The sequence below is a fragment of the Ananas comosus genome, linkage group 2 (genome assembly GCF_001540865.1).
Source record: "Ananas comosus cultivar F153 linkage group 2, ASM154086v1, whole genome shotgun sequence".
Taxonomy (NCBI): domain Eukaryota; kingdom Viridiplantae; phylum Streptophyta; class Magnoliopsida; order Poales; family Bromeliaceae; genus Ananas; species Ananas comosus.
Genome location: NC_033622.1, coordinates 2987666 through 3006317, shown reverse-complemented (window position 1 = coordinate 3006317; position 18652 = coordinate 2987666). Strand labels below are relative to the sequence as shown.

Genomic DNA, 18652 nt, shown 5'->3' with positions numbered 1-18652 from the left:
TGTCGGACTCATGTTCGACACGGACATGCCTTGAATGCACGTTCAGCGTGGTCCATAGCGTATCCTATTAAAATTTAATTTTTTTATATATACATATATAATATATATATATATATATTATATATATTATATATATATATATATTGAGTCTGGCTATGGTGCTTGTAAAAGTACTAAGTATTTTAGTACTTGTAAATTTTTTACCGTTAGATCTACGCCTTTGATCATTTTCACCCGTTAGATTATACTATTCAACCAACCACCCACTTAACCCTAGGGGACCCACATCATCTTAACTGCACATCCCTTAATCCAAGGGCTAAAAACTTACAAGCACCAATGACTTGGTACTTGGTACTTTTAAAAGCATAGGAGCTCAATTTTATATATATATATATATATATATTATAAGATAATAAATATTTTAGGTTTTTATTAAGTGCATACAATTTTTTGCACTATGAATAAATTATGTATGGCTGAGAATTTTTTAGAAATATATGAATTATCAATAATAATTTTATTAAATTTTCATTCGTATGAAAATTTAAAAAATTATTTTAATAATAATAACTATTTATATATAAAAAATTGAGTAGAGCTATTGTGCTATTAGGAGGACAGCAGCATATATTTGTGCTCTTAAGTTTCTAACCGTCCATCAATTTTAATGGCCGTATAGGATAAAAGAGAAAAGAAATTATGGAGAAATTTAAAGAGAAGAGAAATTGAGATATCCAATTTCTTCTCAATTTCTCATCTCTCTCTCATCCTAACCACCTATCAAACTTAATGAATAGTTAGAAATTTAGGAGCACACAGGCTACTGTGCTCTTAATAGCACAGTCGCCCTACTCTAAACAATTATATTATTATATTAATAATATTATATTTTATTAGCCGTGTCTGTGTCTTGTATGTATTCTAATTTATAAAGTTGTTAAGTCGTCGTCGTCGTATTCGAGTCATGCCGTATCCTGTGTCTCGTGTTGCTACGTGTGATGCTTAGTTGCTTATGCATTTTAACTTTTGTAGCTGCCATCAATGTCAAGAGTGCAACAAGGTGTCTGGATTCATTCTCTACTTCATTCTACATGGCTGGGTCTACCACTGCAGCACTGCATACTCTACCACCAACATCCCATGCAATCACCTCGCCATCCGCGGCCGGGCCGCCCCGAGCACATGCTTGGCCGTTCGCCGACATCGCAAGCCCACACAACCCAACAGAGAAAAAGAGAAGAGAGAGAGAGAGAGAGACTCCCCACCTCTCTGGCAATCAATGAAAACAACATTACAGCAGCTATGTAATCCTCTTATATACACCCCCCCCCTCCCCCATAATGTGAGCTAGGTACCTGCTACACTTCTCATTCTTATATAGTTGATGCCCATATGCTTGTATACTCCCTCACACATGAGACAAATCTCTCTCTATCTGTGTCACTACCTATTGCATTTAATCACAATGAGTGGGTACCCACTCAACTTGTTATTATACTTGAGGATTATTATTAGTACTCAATGAGTAATTAAGTTTATACTCTATAATTTGGGAAGAATTAATGATGAAATGTTAATAGTAGTATGTCCATACAAAAAGGAGACCTTGGCCAAGAAACCTGCAGCATTTTCTGCTATGCTGTCCAACTTCTCTACTATATTCTATTTCTCCCTAGCTAAGCTAGTCTTTAATTTTCTAACTTTTGTGCTTATTGTTACCTTATATATTACATACCATATATATATTATATATGTTACCATATATAATATATATATTACTATGTATATTACTTTCTTATTAGGATAGTATTATTTATTTCTTTGTATAACAGGATATAATCCTGTACTTCCATGTAAAGCTTTTCCTCTCTCTATATAAGAGAATGGATTTAGATGAATAATATACAGAAAATTTCTCAAATCTCTTGTTTCATGGTATCAGAGCCCTTCTAGGGTTTTATTCTCTTTCGACGACTTTTGCTCATCTCCTCAGAAGGCGAATTGTTCGTCCAGATCAGCACCACGTCCGAGGACGACACGATCCTATCCTAGTGGTTAACTGGGGCTGCGATTGTCATCATCACGTCTGTGTGGCTGCGCATCATATCTCGACATACGTCTGACCAAGTTGCTAGGAGTCTCTAGCAAGCCACTTCTTCAGATTTGTCCATTCTATCTCTTCTCTTTATTTATTTAAGTTATGACATCTTCTACCAATCAATTTCCTCAACTAGATGTCAAATTATCTGGTTCTAATTACCGGGAGTGGTCGGTGTCTGTAAAACTTTTACTTGATGCCCTAGACTTAACAGATCATATTAATGACACTAGCCCTCCTGCTGATGAGAAGAAACTCAAAGAGTGGAATAATGCTGACAGACGTACTCGTGGAATTATATCCACGTCTGTAGAAATTGACATCAGAATGCAGTTGGTGAGTTTCACTACAGCTCAGCAAATGTGGGCTCATCTTCAAAAACTATATGAGCAATCTAGCCATGCTCAATCATATGCTGAATTCCAAGAGATCACATCGGCCCATCAAGGTGAACGCTCCATTCAGGAGTTCTATAGCTTTATGCAAGCACGGTGGCGCCAACTATCCATCATGGACGAATCATTATGCCAGACTTGTTTGGCTTGCACTTGTGCTACCAAACAAACGCAAATTCGTGATCAACAGCGTCTTTTTCAATTTATTATGCGTCTACGGCCAGAGTTCGAGGCCTTACGAGGCCAACTTCTTCATCGATCTCCGCTACCCACCATTGATGCTGCACTTGCAGAGCTTATTGCAGAGGAAACTCGTCTTCGAGTATTGCATTCCTCCAGTCCTTCAACACCGACTGTACTTGCTGCTCCCAATCAAGTTCCTCCTGAGCCTTTGAGTTCTACTAATTCGTTTGTTCCTCGAAAGAACAAACGCAATATCCAATGCAAATATTGCCAACTCTGGGGGCATCATATTCAAGATTGCAGGAAAAAGAAGTGGGCTGATCAACAACGACATTCTCCACGTGGTTATCCTGCTGCTGCTTCTACTTTGCAGATCGAGCATCCTTTCAATACTTCTTCTAACAACGTAGGACATCACACTGCTTCTACTCAACTCAGCTGGCCTCAACTAATGCAGCTACTTCAACAGAGCAATCTGAATAACTCGACTCCAAAAGAGCCAGAATCCAGTCCTCAGACATCATCAGCACCACCAGGTTTTGGTTCCCTTTCAACACCTAGCTTTGGAGGTAATTCTAAGAATTCCTGGGTTCTAGACTCAGGTGCTTCTTTTCATATGACTCCACATGATTCATTACTTTCTTCACCTTCCCTATTGTCTTCTCCGCTCAATATTTTTACTGCTGATGGTACACCACTTCCTGTTACTCATTATGGTACATTATCACCTACCATTGGTAATTCTGCCAAATTTTATGTGCCCTCTGTTTTACACATACCAAAACTTTCTTTAAATCTTTTATCTGTTAGCCAAATTACTGATCATGATTGTACAGTTACATTTGACTCATCTTCTTGTCGTGTTCAGGATCGTCGAACAGGGACTTTGATTGGACAGGGCCATAGGCGTGATGGCTTGTACTACATGGATCATCTGCATCTACCATCCAACCATAACTCTGTTAACGCCACCACTACTTCAACCATCTCTAGCTCTACTTTATGGCATCGTCGCTTAGGTCACCTTTCTTTCGAACATCTTAATGTTTTAGTTCGTCGTGGTGTATTAGGCAAATTTTCTGTTTCCAATAATCTTAGTTGTATGGGTTGCAAACTTGCTAAACATACTACTCAACCTTTTCCTGCTAGTAACTCTGTCTCTCATGCTGCTTTTGATTTAATTCATTCTGATGTTTGGGGTCCTGCTCCTATTTCTACACGTATTGGTAATCGATACTATGTGATCTTTGTGGATGACTATTCTCGTTTTACCTGGATATATTTTATGAACAACCGGTCTGAACTATTGCAAATATATAAAAATTTTACAGTTATGATTCAAAATCAATTTGGCACAAATATTAAAATTTTTCGTTCAGACTCTGGTGGTGAATATATCTCTTCTGAATTCAGACAAATTCTTGCAAGTCAAGGCACCTTACCTCAGCTTTCTTGCCCATATGCTCATCAACAAAATGGGGTTGCTGAAAGAAAGCATCGTCATATCATGGATACTGCTCGGTCTCTTCTTTTTGATAGTTCTGTTCCTTCACAATTTTGGGCTGATGCTGTCAATACAGCTGTTTACTTAATCAACATTATGCCTTCCAGTGTCCTTTCAGGTGTCTCTCCTAGTGAGCGGTTGTTTGCCAAGCCTCCTTCATATGATCATCTACGAGTCTTCGGTTGCACTTGCCTTGTTTTGCTACCTCCTCACGAACGAAATAAACTGTCTCCTAAATCTGCTATTTGTATCTTTCTAGGGTATAGTCTTGAGCATAAAGGGTATCGTTGCTATGATCCTAACACGAGACGTCTTCGGATTTCTCGTGATGTGATTTTCTTTGAGCATCTTCTCTATTATGCCCAACCCACACCAGCCACTGCATCTTCTTCATCTGCCCCTATCGATCTTTCCTTTTTGCATGATTCTTTTCCAGAGCATTCCTCTTTTCCTGAGGACTCTATCTCTCCTAATACCTCTCCTGCAGATGAAAGTGAAGTTCATGCCTCTCATGATGGTCCTTCTGTCGAAGCTCCAACCGACGATCCTCCGACATCCGTGCGTCGCTATCCCCTTCGAGAGCGCCAGCCCAAAAGGTTCTTTGGTTGTGTTACCTCACATTCTCTTTCTCCCCATTTCCATTCTTTTCTTGCTACCATCCATACTCACCAGGAACCACGAACATACCGCCAAGCTGCTACCATTCCTGAGTGGCAAGATGCTATGTCTGACGAACTTAAGGCTCTTCACAACACCGGTACCTGGACGCTTGTTCCTCTTCCTCCAGGAAAGGTTCCAATCAGTTGCAAATGGATCTACAAAGTTAAGACGAAGTCTGATGGTTCTATTGATCGATATAAGGCTCGCTTGGTTGCTCGCGGCTTTACTCAAGAGTATGGCATCGATTACGAGGAGACATTTGCTCCGGTTGCCAAAATGACCTCTGTTCGCGTTCTTATTGCTGTTGCTGCCTCTCGTGGTTGGCCGTTATATCAACTTGATGTTAAGAATGCTTTTTTACATGGTGATCTTCACGAAGAAGTTTACATGGAGCCACCTCCTGGTCTTAATCATCCGCCTGGTCATGTCTGCTTACTTCGCAAGGCGTTGTATGGTCTTAAACAAGCTCCTCGTGCTTGGTTTGAGAAGTTCTCGACTGCCGTTATCTCTGCTGGTTTTCGTCAGAGTGAAAATGATCATGCATTATTCATTCACTCTTCTGCTCGTGGTACTACTGTTTTACTTCTCTATGTTGATGATATGATTATCACTGGTGATGATCCCGATTTTATACATTTTATCAAAGCTTTCTTTCAACGTCAATTTGAAATGAAGGATCTCGGGCTTCTCCGTTATTTTCTAGGTATTGAAGTAGCCTACGGTTCTAAAGGCTATTTGCTATCTCAACGGAAGTACACAGCGGATCTCATCTCTCGTGCTGGTATTACTGACAATGACACAGTCAATACTCCTATGCAACTTCATCAAAAACTGACTCCTACCATGGGTGAGCCACTTTCAAATCCCACGCGCTATCGGGAGTTAGTTGGAGCTCTTATTTATCTCACTATCTCTCGTCCAGATATTGCTTATGCTGTCCACATAGTAAGCCAATTTGTTCAGGAACCAACTTCTGTTCACTATGCTGCTGTTCTTCGCATTCTCCGCTATCTTCGTGGCACTATTAACCAGAGTCTTTTCTTTTCTTCTACCTCGGAACTTGCACTTCGAGCTTATTCTGACGCTGATTGGGCTGGGGACCATACTGATCGTCGATCCACCACGGGTTATTGCATCTTTCTTGGTGATTCGCTTATTTCCTGGCGAGCTAAGAAACAGAATATTGTCTCCAAATCTAGTGCCGAAGCTGAGTATCGTGCTATGTCTGCTACAGCATCTGAGATTGTTTGGCTTCGTCGTCTTCTTGGTGATATTGGCATTACTTGCTCTACTCCGACACCTCTGTATTGTGACAATCAAAGTGCCATCAAGATTGCTAATAATCCGGTATTTCATGAACGCACTAAACATATTGAAATTGATTGTCACTTCGTTCGGCATCATTTTCTTAATGGCACACTGGCCTTACCGTTTATATCTTCTCGTCTTCAGCTTGCCGACTTCTTCACAAAGTCTCATACCACACAACGTCATCATTTTCTTTTATCCAAACTCTCGGTGTTTAACCCACCTTGAGTTTGCGGAGGGGTGTTACCTTATATATTACATACCATATATATATTATATATGTTACCATATATAATATATATATTACTATGTATATTACTTTCTTATTAGGATAGTATTATTTATTTCTTTGTATAACAGGATATAATCCTGTACTTCCATGTAAAGCTTTTCCTCTCTCTATATAAGAGAATGGATTTAGATGAATAATATACAGAAAATTTCTCAAATCTCTTGTTTCACTTATTAGCTGGTAGTTTCAGTTGTGGATAGGAGGCTTTCTTTTTGCAGGAGAATAGTCCATTCCAGCAATGTCTAGAATGTCGGGGTAGGACGATGTCGCTGACGGCTGCGAGGCCGGCGTGGCAGAATGCAGGTCCTCTCGGTTTGGGTCTGCGATTTCCTTCGAGTCGTGGCCGCTTCGCGGGGTGTAGTCGACTGTCACCGCCTTGTTGCTGCTCCTCTCACTCTGTACAATCCCATGAATTAACTAAACCATGAGAAACAAAGATAATGTAGAGTAGTATAACTGTGAAATGAAAGGAAACATATGGTTTGTTTTTCTTGTTTGTTGATTATTAGAACTCCCACCTTTGATGTGGTCATTGTCTGTGTAATGAGTTTCCTACTCCTTCCTGTATCAACAGTTGAAAGGATAACTGCTTAGTAACAGAAACACACAGCATTAACTCTCATAATTAAGTTGTGATGTATTAATCATCTCATTGAGAGAGAGAGAGAGAGAGAGTGAGTGAGTTGTTATGAAAGTGACACTGTTGGAAATTTTAGTTGATCACAAAATTGTTTGGCTCCACACAAGAGGGGTGGGGGTGGGGAAGGGGGAGAGAGAGAGAGAGAGGATTGCTTCTTCCTCAGAAACAGTGGTACAAAGAAGTTAAGGTATGAAACCAAAAAGGTACAACAAAGATTAATTAAAAGAGTGCTATTTAATTTGAGTATGATTTCTCTCAATGGTGCTTAGGCTTGTGATTCCTAGGCCCATAATAATCCTCATGAAACTCTGGTACTCTATGATGTGCTTCTTTAACAACTTCCCTAAGAGAGCTTCTCTCCTTCATTGTACCTGAACAATGCCCATCATTCCTGCAAGAATCCTCTTCTCCAAAGGCACTTCCTCCTCCCTTCAAACTCTCCTCCTGAGAAAAGTATCCAAGTATTTATATATAAGTGATGAAATTAACAACTGTGAGAGAGGTTTGAATATAGAGCCACAAATTAAGATCACTCACATGAATTTTGTTGTGAACTGTGACCATGTGCTCTTCTTGCTTTAGTAATCTAATACCTGAAAAAGGGAGTGAAAGAGACCAAATATTTAAGTTTGTTTTTAGATATAAATTAAGATTGGAAAAGAACACACCATGAATATATGATTTCAACAGAGAACTCAAAAAAGAAAAGACTCTGAGATGAGATTACCATGAACTCTTGTGACTTGAAGCAGGAGCAAGGTTAGAGAGAAAAATGACATGGCATGCCTCATTTTTTTAGCTCCTAAATGATTAGAAAGTAAAAAAAAGGTGGTAACAAGCTATGAAAGAAGAACACCTTAGAGAGAGAGAGAGAGAGAGAGAGAGAGAGAGAGAGGGAGAGAAACTAGCTAGAGAAAGCTTCTGACTCCACTAATTTATATAGGCACACAGGACCTCTGTCTATGTCCAAAAGCCAATTAAGATCTTCCCCAACAAATAAAAGAAAAAAAATTAAAAAAAATTTTTAAAAAAAATCTATAGGGGTTTGTCCTACTAATTATTTTCTAATTAACTTTGATCCTATAAAATGTCACTCTTTAAGGAAGGATGTTCCCTTAAAATTTGGGGTTTGTCCAGCTTATTGTTCCCTGATTTACCAAAATGTCATTGCTAGAGAGGCCCAAGTTTGTTATGGAACACTACTTAAATAGTTATGCTAATTAAGCCCTATATCTAAGACTAGTTAACATGGTCCCTACTTGTTTTTTTTTTTTTTTTAAAAAAAAAACTTGGTGATAGATTGAGTGCTTTTGGTCAACTGGAACTGTGGTTTTCCTTTTTCTTTTTTCTTTGTATTCCTCTTTAGACGCAAGGAAATTTTTTAGAACATTTAGGAGTATTGTTGGTGGCATATTAAAATTAATGAACATAACATTGACAAAAAGTTTAAGTGAATTTTATGTAGCTCATAGTTCTTATATATACAAGTTTAAGCTCATATAATGTGTAACATGTATGTAAGGTAATTAGTTGTTGACTTTGTGTGCACATTAACTATATAGGTATATGAGAAACTATTAGTTACCTGCACCAGGTGTATCCGCACGACTCATGCACCACACTTAGTTTTTAGTAATGATTAATATCTTTAAACCAAAATCCAGTCCAGATGAAATAGGGATGCCAGTGTGTACGGATAACTAAAATTTTATTCGAACCTAAATCTGAACAGAGCGAACTTATTTGATGCTAAACGGATATAGTTTTGAATATGAATATCAAAAACAAAAACCCAACAGATATGGATTCGAATATGGATTTTGATTGTATCCGAACCGAACCCGAACCGGACCCAAATCCAAATTTATTTTACATTATATATAATATGTATATAAAAATTTGGATATTATATTTGAATTTATATTTTAAAAAATTAGATTTAATGTAATATATTTTGAAATATTGAAAAGAGAAATAATTGTTTCGGGCTCGAATTTTTGGGTTCGGGTTCGGGTTCGGGTTTGGGCTTCGAATTTTTGGTCGGGTTCGGGTTTGGATATGAATTTTTAAAATTCGTTAGATTCGGATTCGGATTTCGGATTTAGAGTCGGGCTCATGTTCAGGTTTTTGAAAATCCACTCTGAATCCAACCCATTGACATCCTTATTATAATTATTAAACTTGATTTAGATTTGTAGTTATCTAAATTAAGAATAAATTCTATTTTAATTAGAAAAAAATATAATTTAAAGTTAATTTGGTCTATATGGATCATATATAGGAGTCTAATTTTAATTGAATTAAAATTAGACTTTTATATATATATATATATATATATATATATATATATATATATATAGAGTGAGGCTATTATGCTATCGGAAGCACGGAGCCTTCCGTGCTTCCACCTCATTTTCGATGTTGCGATTTTCGAATCGTCGATCGGCTCCGTTAAACTTGATCTAGAGTATTTGAAGTATCTAGAAAATAAATTTTATGATTTTACGATATCATTTGCCTAGTGAACGAAGGGGCTTAAAATCAACGGCTGAAAATAAAAATCTTACAAAATGTGATAATATGACATTAAAATTTTAAATCAAAGATATTGATCTTGTTTTATAAAGTATAAAGAATTTTCTATCAAAATTTCANAATCTAACAATCTCATCCAAGTACAACTGAGCGAGCCGCTCTCTGGACCATGTGGTCTGCACTGGTAGGAAGTGAGCAGACTTGGTCAGTCTGTCCACTATCACCCATATCGCATCAAAACCATCCTGTGCTCTCGGTAAACCCACGACAAAGTAAGCAGACTTGGTCAGTTTGGGTTGTTACCATGTACATACAGTTATATTTTCGTTGTACACTCTGGACCGGGGTTGTATTTTGGATATTATATGTACAATGGAATTAGTGTATATATATATATATATATATATATATATATATATATATATATATATATATATATATATATATGTTACGGCCAAATTAATGACGCGGCGTTTCTAATTAAACCATGCAGATTAGAAAGAGTTAAACCAAGATCCAATTGCTGTTGCCGAGCCTCATTATTTTGGGTGCTCGCTACAGTAACGAGGAGCCGTAGTACTAATTAAGCCGAGATACTTGGGAGTCGTTTGTACATATGCGGATTTCGAAGTTTCGGACCTAATTAAAGTTTTGATTTTTTCAGAGATCTTCTTTGTACTCCGTCTTTCGATATTAATAAAATATTTGTTCTGTCTTCGCCCATAGACATAGTCTGTTGGTCGAACCACATAAATTTCAGTGTGCTTTTTTTTTTCTTTTCTTTTTCTACATTAAGTTTTTTTTTTTTTGAATTTATTTTTCGTCGTTTCGATTTTAACAATTATCAGTCTTACCATTGTATTATCCATCAAAGAGAGAGAGAAAAAAAAAAAAAAGAGGAAAATAAAATTAGTCTATGCACACCTCTTGCACTACTTCGTTCATGCACCACTATCATAACTGATTCATAAAGATATTCAAACTAAAATCTAATTATCAAATATGATTTACAAAGTCTAAACATTCCCTACAAACTAAAAGTCATAAACTTTAAAAACTTTATTTGCATCTGGTGCATCGTAGTTTGACTAAACGAGCAATGGACCCCATTATATAATATAAAACTAGTTCGAGTCTTTCAGGTTCGGATTTCGAGTTCGAGTCCAATTCCGATCAGGATCATACCCGAATCTGAATTGCCCGAATTTTTATTTTTATTTTTGTAATTAAAATTATATTCACGTAGATCAATTAAATTTCTTCCGTATAAATTTCAATTGGAATAAAATTCTAGATATCCGTAGCCTCTTATCTAGGCCTGGCAAATGAGCGAGCCGGCTCACGTTCGACTCGCGTTCGACTCGATATTTGGCTCGCTCGAGCTCGACTCGAAATTAAATGAGCCGAGCTTGAACAAAACAAAGGGCTCCAATTCAATTAAGAAGTAATGGATAAAGAAAAAGCTCTGAAAAAAATTTAATAACGCGAGGGAGGGCGAATTAACGAGCGACAACCGAAAAAAAAAAAAGTTTCATAGGTATCAGTTAAAACACGCTTAACGAAATGGTGTCCAGTATTTAATAAAGTCTGTCTCAGGAAGATAGATATTTGGAGTATCATTTACCTACAGAATCGACAAGGATCAAAGATCAATAATTTTTAACGCTGAACAACTAAAAATCCTATACAAAAACTAGTGATATAGCACTAAATTTTCGATCAAAAAAATATTGACTCTTTTGTAGATATGATATTAAGTAATTTGCTCAAATTTCATCTAATTTGAATACTTCTAACAATCGCCCAGGGAGCCGTGAGAAGCGAGAAGAGCGTTGAAGATATTAACCATAGTAACACACCAAAATTTAGGGATATGAGAGAAATAACATTTCAGAACTATACACCCACGCAATATGTTCAACATATATAAACAATCCGGCAAAAATTACCTGGGTATCCTGCGCTTGAAAAAAGAAATAAAGGAAAGTGAAAAAAATTATACTGATCAATTTTCTAGAAATCTTCAAATATGCTAGATAAGTCAACGTGAGCCGATTCCGTTTCAATCTGCTACCAACACACTCCCGTAATATAAACGGTAACTAAGAAATATCAATTTTGTGCACAACACAGTAGACCTTAGACAAGGAGGCCAATTCCGTGCTCCTTGAGAGCACAGCAGCCATAATCTGCTGACGAGCACTGAAACCGAGTAATATAAGGAGTATAATATATAATAATATATTATATATAATAAACTTATAGAGAACTACTATGCTATGCTATGCGAAAGTATAGCCCGAGTCAATCGAAAATGGTGCCTCCGATTTTTGAATTCTTCAGATCAAGCTCGCCCTTAATCGTTTCTTATCTTTGGAATAATATTATTATAATCTTGTAGGACCACTCATTCATAAGATATATTTTAAGTCCTAGAAGAGGCCGCAATCATCGTCTTCGCAAACCATTTCAGAAGTTTTTAGTCTAATACGGGTACAAAATTCAAAAACTTCAAATCTCTCTACCTATCTTCGCCAATCACTTCCCTCTGATCCACCCATCTACATCCGCCCCCGCATCCCAACCATCTTATCTTATTCTACAAAGTCTATAATACATCTAATTATCAGTTCTACAAATCAATTAACGAATCATTCCAATACCCTCTAGTAATTATCGTCTTCGCAGATCCTTCAGCATAGTAGTCTACACTATGGCTGTTTGGTATCCAAATTATCCTGTTTTTAAATCGATCAATAGGTCGAGACATACGAAGCGCAATGCGTAATAAATGAAGTAATACAACATATAGATAAGTATGTCTGTAGCACGTATCACTAGTAAAAAGAATCCTGTTTCTCCCATCACGATTATCCCGAGATACCAAAAAGAAGTGAATGGAATGCGCTCACTCTAATCACGAGCCGCACAGCACAGAACTCAAAGACCTCACACTCTGCAGTCTTACTTATTATCTCAAACAATAATGCCATAAAATATCGTATACCACTATTCCATAATGAAAAACATTTACCTATTATATAAGCAGATCTATGGAGGTCCAAATTGTAGAATTCGCGCCTACCTGACTTCGCACAATAACATAATAAATCTCGGTCTTAATAAGTTACGATATTGAATATAAAAATTACAGAAAATAAACCGATCCAATACTTTGTTTACAAAATTGCATACATCTTCTCCACCCCTGCACTACCCAGCACCATAACACGTAACGAACTTCTATTCCTTTAGATGAACTCAAAGGATCGAACCACCCAAAACGGAAAATACAATGACATTACAAATCCAAAACCAAGATACACGATTGATGATATCACCAATTTAATAACTCCGAGATCAACTACCACGTCACAAGAATAAATCCTATTTAGTTGTATATATCCATACTCAACACCCTAAAGAAGTGAAATCCAGATCGAACTACACAAGCAAGGCACTCAACAATTTTGCCATAAGAAATAATCAAAGTATATAAAGAATGGAGGATAAAACACCAATAATTGGAAGACTAGACCAATACTTACACACCCAAAAACTACATAAAAAGTCTACATATAATAATTAACATCATAACTTACTGCCGAACTGTAACCTCTCAGAACTCGTTTCACAGTGTTCTTCTCAGATCACAATTATTCTAAGTTACCAAAATTGAATCTCCTATCTAGAAGCACCACGAAATAGGACCCGAAAATACATCAAAACTACAAACACTTAACATTAAAAAAGACTCAAAGATTGAGTTGCTTCTAGAACTAATTACAAATCATTAAAGTGAAGACCAGAGATGTCCTCCAAAAGATGCAAGATATTGCCATCAGGAACTTCCTTCAGACAAATAGTAGATTAAAAAACAGCAGACACTGCCAACTAACGAAAGACAACCATCAACGCATACCAGACGAACTAGTCCCACTCAACGACCCATTAACAAGCAGCACCAATAAAAGTAGAACAAATCTAACTTCATACAAGTACTCTCCATTGTGATAAACCAACTCACTTTAAAATTCAAATCATAACAATACTGCTGCGTTTTATAAAAGTTCTCCATCAATGGAAAGCAAACCTATAGCTGCAAAGTCTAATAATGGCAGCCAAGATAATATTTCCATAAAGAAAGAACCAGAAAACAGTTGCGGCCAAATATACCACTCAATATCTAACCTGAGACAGCAATAGCGATATATAAAATGAAGTCGCAATAAGTAGGTGACATCAAATGACACTTTCAAAAATTTTATTTTATCAAACCTTAAGATTAATTATCAACTTCAAATTAACATTTTCCAAAATTAATAAGAACCAATTTTAAGTTGAATTTCGATAAATCAACAAATAAAAGAAATCATCTGGTTCCAGAATTTAGGTTTTATGATTTTTGCAAAATATGTCGACCCAAATAGTCTTGCTAACCTTCGCGCTTCTAAAATTGCATCATGAGATCTTGTTATTCAATTTCAAGGACCCAACAGCACGTATAACTAAAGACTACATAAATGTAAAGTAAATAAAGCTTCGTATTAACAGTATACACATCGCTATACACTCACCCGTTACACTGACAAAGCTGTAACTTCAGAATCTAAACAACATATTATCCTAATCCTTAATAAGGACAAAAAAATATAGTAAAATATATAATAGTAAGTCAAAATGATTAACAAAAAATATAAGATCGTTTTTTATCACCATTTAGTTCTCTATTCATTCCGCCATATAGTTCGCACATTTGATACGGGGAAATCTGCTGAAACCCACGGAACTATTTCAAGGAGTATGATAATTTTCTAATGAACTTGTTTGCAAATTGAATTTAAATAATATAGAATTAATATAAAATCCTCCCACGTATAAAAATACCCAAACCGGCTTGCATTCATTGCACAGATTACTAAAACTTATTGCCCTATGCTAACTATATCAAATATCCCAGAAGAAATCACAAGACTAACATGATTCAACCACAAACACTTCAGACATTCAAAAGATATTGGAATTTTCATTTTCTTGATATTGAGAGATCTATAATCCTAAATGGTCTTCAACAAGATTGATTTATCAAGAGATTCACCAGCTGATGAACTTAGTAATGACATTAACCAAAATACTCTTGAATAACTTCTCACACGTGATCCATGTATTCCAATACATTCCGACATATGGAAGATTATTTCCATTCCGATCAGTGTGATTCCTAACCAAGAATAGGCCTTTAGTCAGTTCCGATATCCGATCCAGCTATTTTATTCCCGTTTCGATTTACTCGACCCTGCCGGCTCTCCGACTTCCGACCAACAGCACCTCGCCATAATATATATCATTATATATTTATAGTATATATATATATTATATATTATAGTATATATATATATATAAATACTATATATATTAGTATCATATTTAATTATAAGCCTAGTGATATCTGAGTTTATTAAAATTGGGCTAATGTTGTTTCGGCGCATAAAAAGTAAACCCAATAAGCAAATAAGAATGCAGCCAATTTTACTAAATTTATAATATTGCCTTTCTTTTCTGTTTTCTTGTCACAATGTGTTGTGAGCTCTAACTTTTCAATATGTTTTCTCCTCTTTCTTTTTCTGTCTCTACACCCTAATGCCCAAACCCGGTAGCCCATCTAATTAACGAATAACACATATGCCCCGTTGCGCTTACGCTTGCTATTAATGTATACTTAGAAAAATATACATAAAAAAAATAGATTTAAAATTTTGACATTATTTCAAAATTTTGATGTAAATTTTTAATATTTAATATTTAATTTGATTTAAATTAATATATTATAAAGATAATGTTAGTATATTAATTTGATTATGTTTTTATATACATTTGAACAAACATCGACAATGGAATATTTATTCCGATTCCGATTCAGGTGATTAACCAAAGAATTAGGTTATGAGTCATTCGATTCCGATTCCAGCTTTTTTTATTCGATTTGATTACGACTCCGACTTCGAACCAAACACGCTTATATATATATATATATATATATATATATAATATATTATATTATATATATATATATATATATATATATATATTTAATATATAATATAATATATATTTTAATTATTATAGCTGAGTGAATATCTGAGTTAGTTAAATTGGGCTAATGTTGTTGGCCCATAAAAATAACCCAATAGACAAATAAAAGAGCAAAATTTTACTAAATTTATATATTTTTCCTTTCTTTCTTTTTTCTTTACAGAGCTCTAAATTTTCAATATGTTTCTCTCTTTTTTTTTCTGTCTCTCACCCTAAGTGGCCAAACGGTAGCCTCTAAGTTACGAAGTAACATCATATGCCCGCGCTTGCCTTACCTTGCTATTACATTGTATACTTGAGAAAATATACATAATATTTTTAAAGTAAAAAATTATTATTCATATAAAATTTTAATTTTAGTTATATATGATTGGATAGTTTAATCCAATATTTATTTATATAATTTATTTATTTTTGACTGCATAAATGAAAATGAATAATATAGAGATTGCAGGCAGAAGAAAATACATAAGAGGCTGAAAAAATTAGATATTCAACTCATAAATTATTTTTTTTCATATTATAATACTATATTTCATATAATTATTTTGTACTTTGAACTATTAGACATATTTTTGTATCAAATTATAGATAATGTTCTATACAAATTAAACTATTGATCGTATAATATTGAGAATTTCAAGCGGCTCGTTTAGGGCTCGAGCTCGCTCGACTTGAAATTAGGCTCGCTCGAGCTCGGCTCTAATTTATTTCAATCCAAGCTTGAGCTTAAATTTAGGCTCGAAATTAATTTCAAGCCGAATTTGAGCCGAAATAAGCTCGCTTGAGCTCGGCTCGTTTCCACCCCTACTCTTACCATAGTTAATTTGGATTCGGCAAAAATTCGATATGGGTATAATTGGAATAAGATTTGTATCTTTAATTTTAAATTCGTTGAAAAATACGACTTAATAAACGGAATCTCTAATTATAGAGATACATGATTTATACGAAAATTATACGCTCACCAATTAAAAATTCGGGATAAAAAATTCGGCTATTAAACTATGCTTTTTTTTCTCTAAATTTATGCTACTAGCATAAATAGTTATAAATTCAAAAAACTATAAAATAAAGTAGATTAAGTAAAAAAAATAATAGTAAAATTTATTGTCGTCTCTATCATCACTTTTTTTTCATGGTCCACATATTCCACAAGTTCATAAGTTTTTCAATAATTCGTGAATAATTCGGCAATAATTCAAAAATAATTCGGAAAGAGATATTATCTAGAAATTTTGTGCATTTTTTTGGCCGAATAATTCTGCCTATGCGAATTATTTGTGAATAATAAATCTAACCAAAAAATTTATATTTTATTCTAATGTTTTAGAAATAAATCGTATGCAGACGATTTTATTCGAATTTTTAATAATTTAAAAATAATTTATGAATAATTCGCGGACTAACTAACTAAGTATGGCTCTGACATCCTCTAATAAGAAAAAGATTTGAGGGGTGCCATACTGCCATGTGTGTGGCTTGCCGTCGGCTCATGCGGGGGTGTCCGCGCTTTTGCTGGCAGGCAGACAGGGCGGGTGGCGACCCTGCTGGGAACGGAAAGGGGCAGCGCTTTCAGCTCTCTTCTTGGGGGCATACAATAACAAGGATGAAGGACAAACACGTCTCCCTCCCCCTCTTCATTTGTGTTCACTTCAAACAAAACCTTATCCTCTAGCAGGATTTTTTTTTTTATGTTTCGTTTATTTTTTTTTAAAAAAAAATTAACATTCGAACTTGAGATCTCGAATACCAGCCACCAAATCTTTTGCCACTTGCAGTAGGGACGGTCGGTTCCTCTCGCAGGATTAAGCGCATTGTGCAACCACATTTTGTACCAAAATATGTACTTAGATAATAATGTGGGATTATTATTCTATATGTCAAAGTTTTTTCATCACAATTAAAAGTTTACAATACGGGATAATTTCATATGACTCACTACAAAGGTATTAAATTACAAATATGTCCCTACGAAACTTAGGCTGTTAGATTTATCACTCCAATTAAAAGTCCTCCTTTCTGCAAATATACCCTTATATTATCAAAAATTAGATAATCATGAGTTAAAAAGCCTAATCACAATTAGCTAATGAGTAATATGGCGTTCTTATCAGTTATGTGTATAATTTGTATTTCAATGTTGAGTTCCATCATATGTCTCACCCTCTTATTTTTATCCATAGCGACAAAGATACCTAGGCTGCTGCGACGTCAAAGGTAAGGCCCTCGGTCGCAGAAAAAATGAAGTACGCCGCACGTGTCGCGGAGAGAGAGAGAGAGAGAGAGAGAGAGAGAGAGAGAGAGAGAGAGAGAGAGCAAGAACGATAGTTTTCTACATAGACAAATCTGTAAGGGCGAAATAGCTATTCTACGCACCAATTAATCACTAATAAAAAAAACTAACAGTATTCAAACGGTAGGGATGTATATGAAGGAACCAAAAATTTTACAGGGATATATTTGTAAATCAAAGAATTTTAGAAGAGAAAAATTTGATAACTTAAATTTTATAGGAATATATTTGCTATTTAATATCTTTGTAAGGGTCTGTTTGAAATTAACCCTTACAATATTCTACTACAGCCTGTTTCATGTTGAGTCTCATCTTGTAGTACTGTTAGGCAAAACGGAGCAGCACGGAAAGTACATTGGAATATATTTTTTTTAGTTTTTCAATAGAATTACAAAAAATATATCACAATCAACTCATTGCGAAATATATAATATGATATTACGTACAGAAACAAATGAAACGCTTTTTTAAATTTATTTTCCCATCATACTAACTCAATTTTCCAATCTGTCTATAATTTTTTTCCCATAATTTCGAAAGAGACCTATATTTTATGAGCATCTCATGTGGTGTATGCGTTAATTTACAAGTAGTTACAAATTTAGGGTAAATTGCAACACTAATTCTTGGACTATAAAATCAGTT

General features: G+C 35.2%; 1 protein-coding gene across 2 annotated transcripts; it reads right to left on the bottom strand.

The window, feature by feature from the left end:
- Window positions 6492-8000, bottom strand: LOC109706678. 2 transcript variants are annotated; one of them, XM_020227629.1, is made up of 5 exons: window positions 7811-8000; window positions 7621-7676; window positions 7455-7527; window positions 6962-7029; window positions 6492-6839 (listed from the first exon to the last, which is right to left on the bottom strand). In XM_020227629.1, exons 1-5 carry the CDS (start codon window positions 7872-7874, stop codon window positions 6630-6632), a joined length of 471 nt encoding a protein of 156 aa, XP_020083218.1. In that variant the 5' UTR covers window positions 7875-8000; the 3' UTR covers window positions 6492-6629. The 2 variants fall into 2 exon arrangements, with proteins under 2 accessions (XP_020083218.1, XP_020083219.1); XM_020227630.1 differs by having other exon boundaries at window positions 6962-7005; window positions 7811-7998.

Coding starts and splice junctions, on each gene's coding strand:
- LOC109706678 (XM_020227629.1), bottom strand. CDS start 7,874: ATGAGGCATGCCATGTCATTTTTCTCTCTAACCTTGCTCCTGCTTCAA. Junction 7,030..7,454: donor GAATGATGGGCATTGTTCAG/GTACAATGAAGG, acceptor GTTACTAAGCAG/TTATCCTTTCAACTGTTGAT. Junction 6,840..6,961: donor AGACAATGACCACATCAAAG/GTGGGAGTTCTA, acceptor GGGATTGTACAG/AGTGAGAGGAGCAGCAACAA.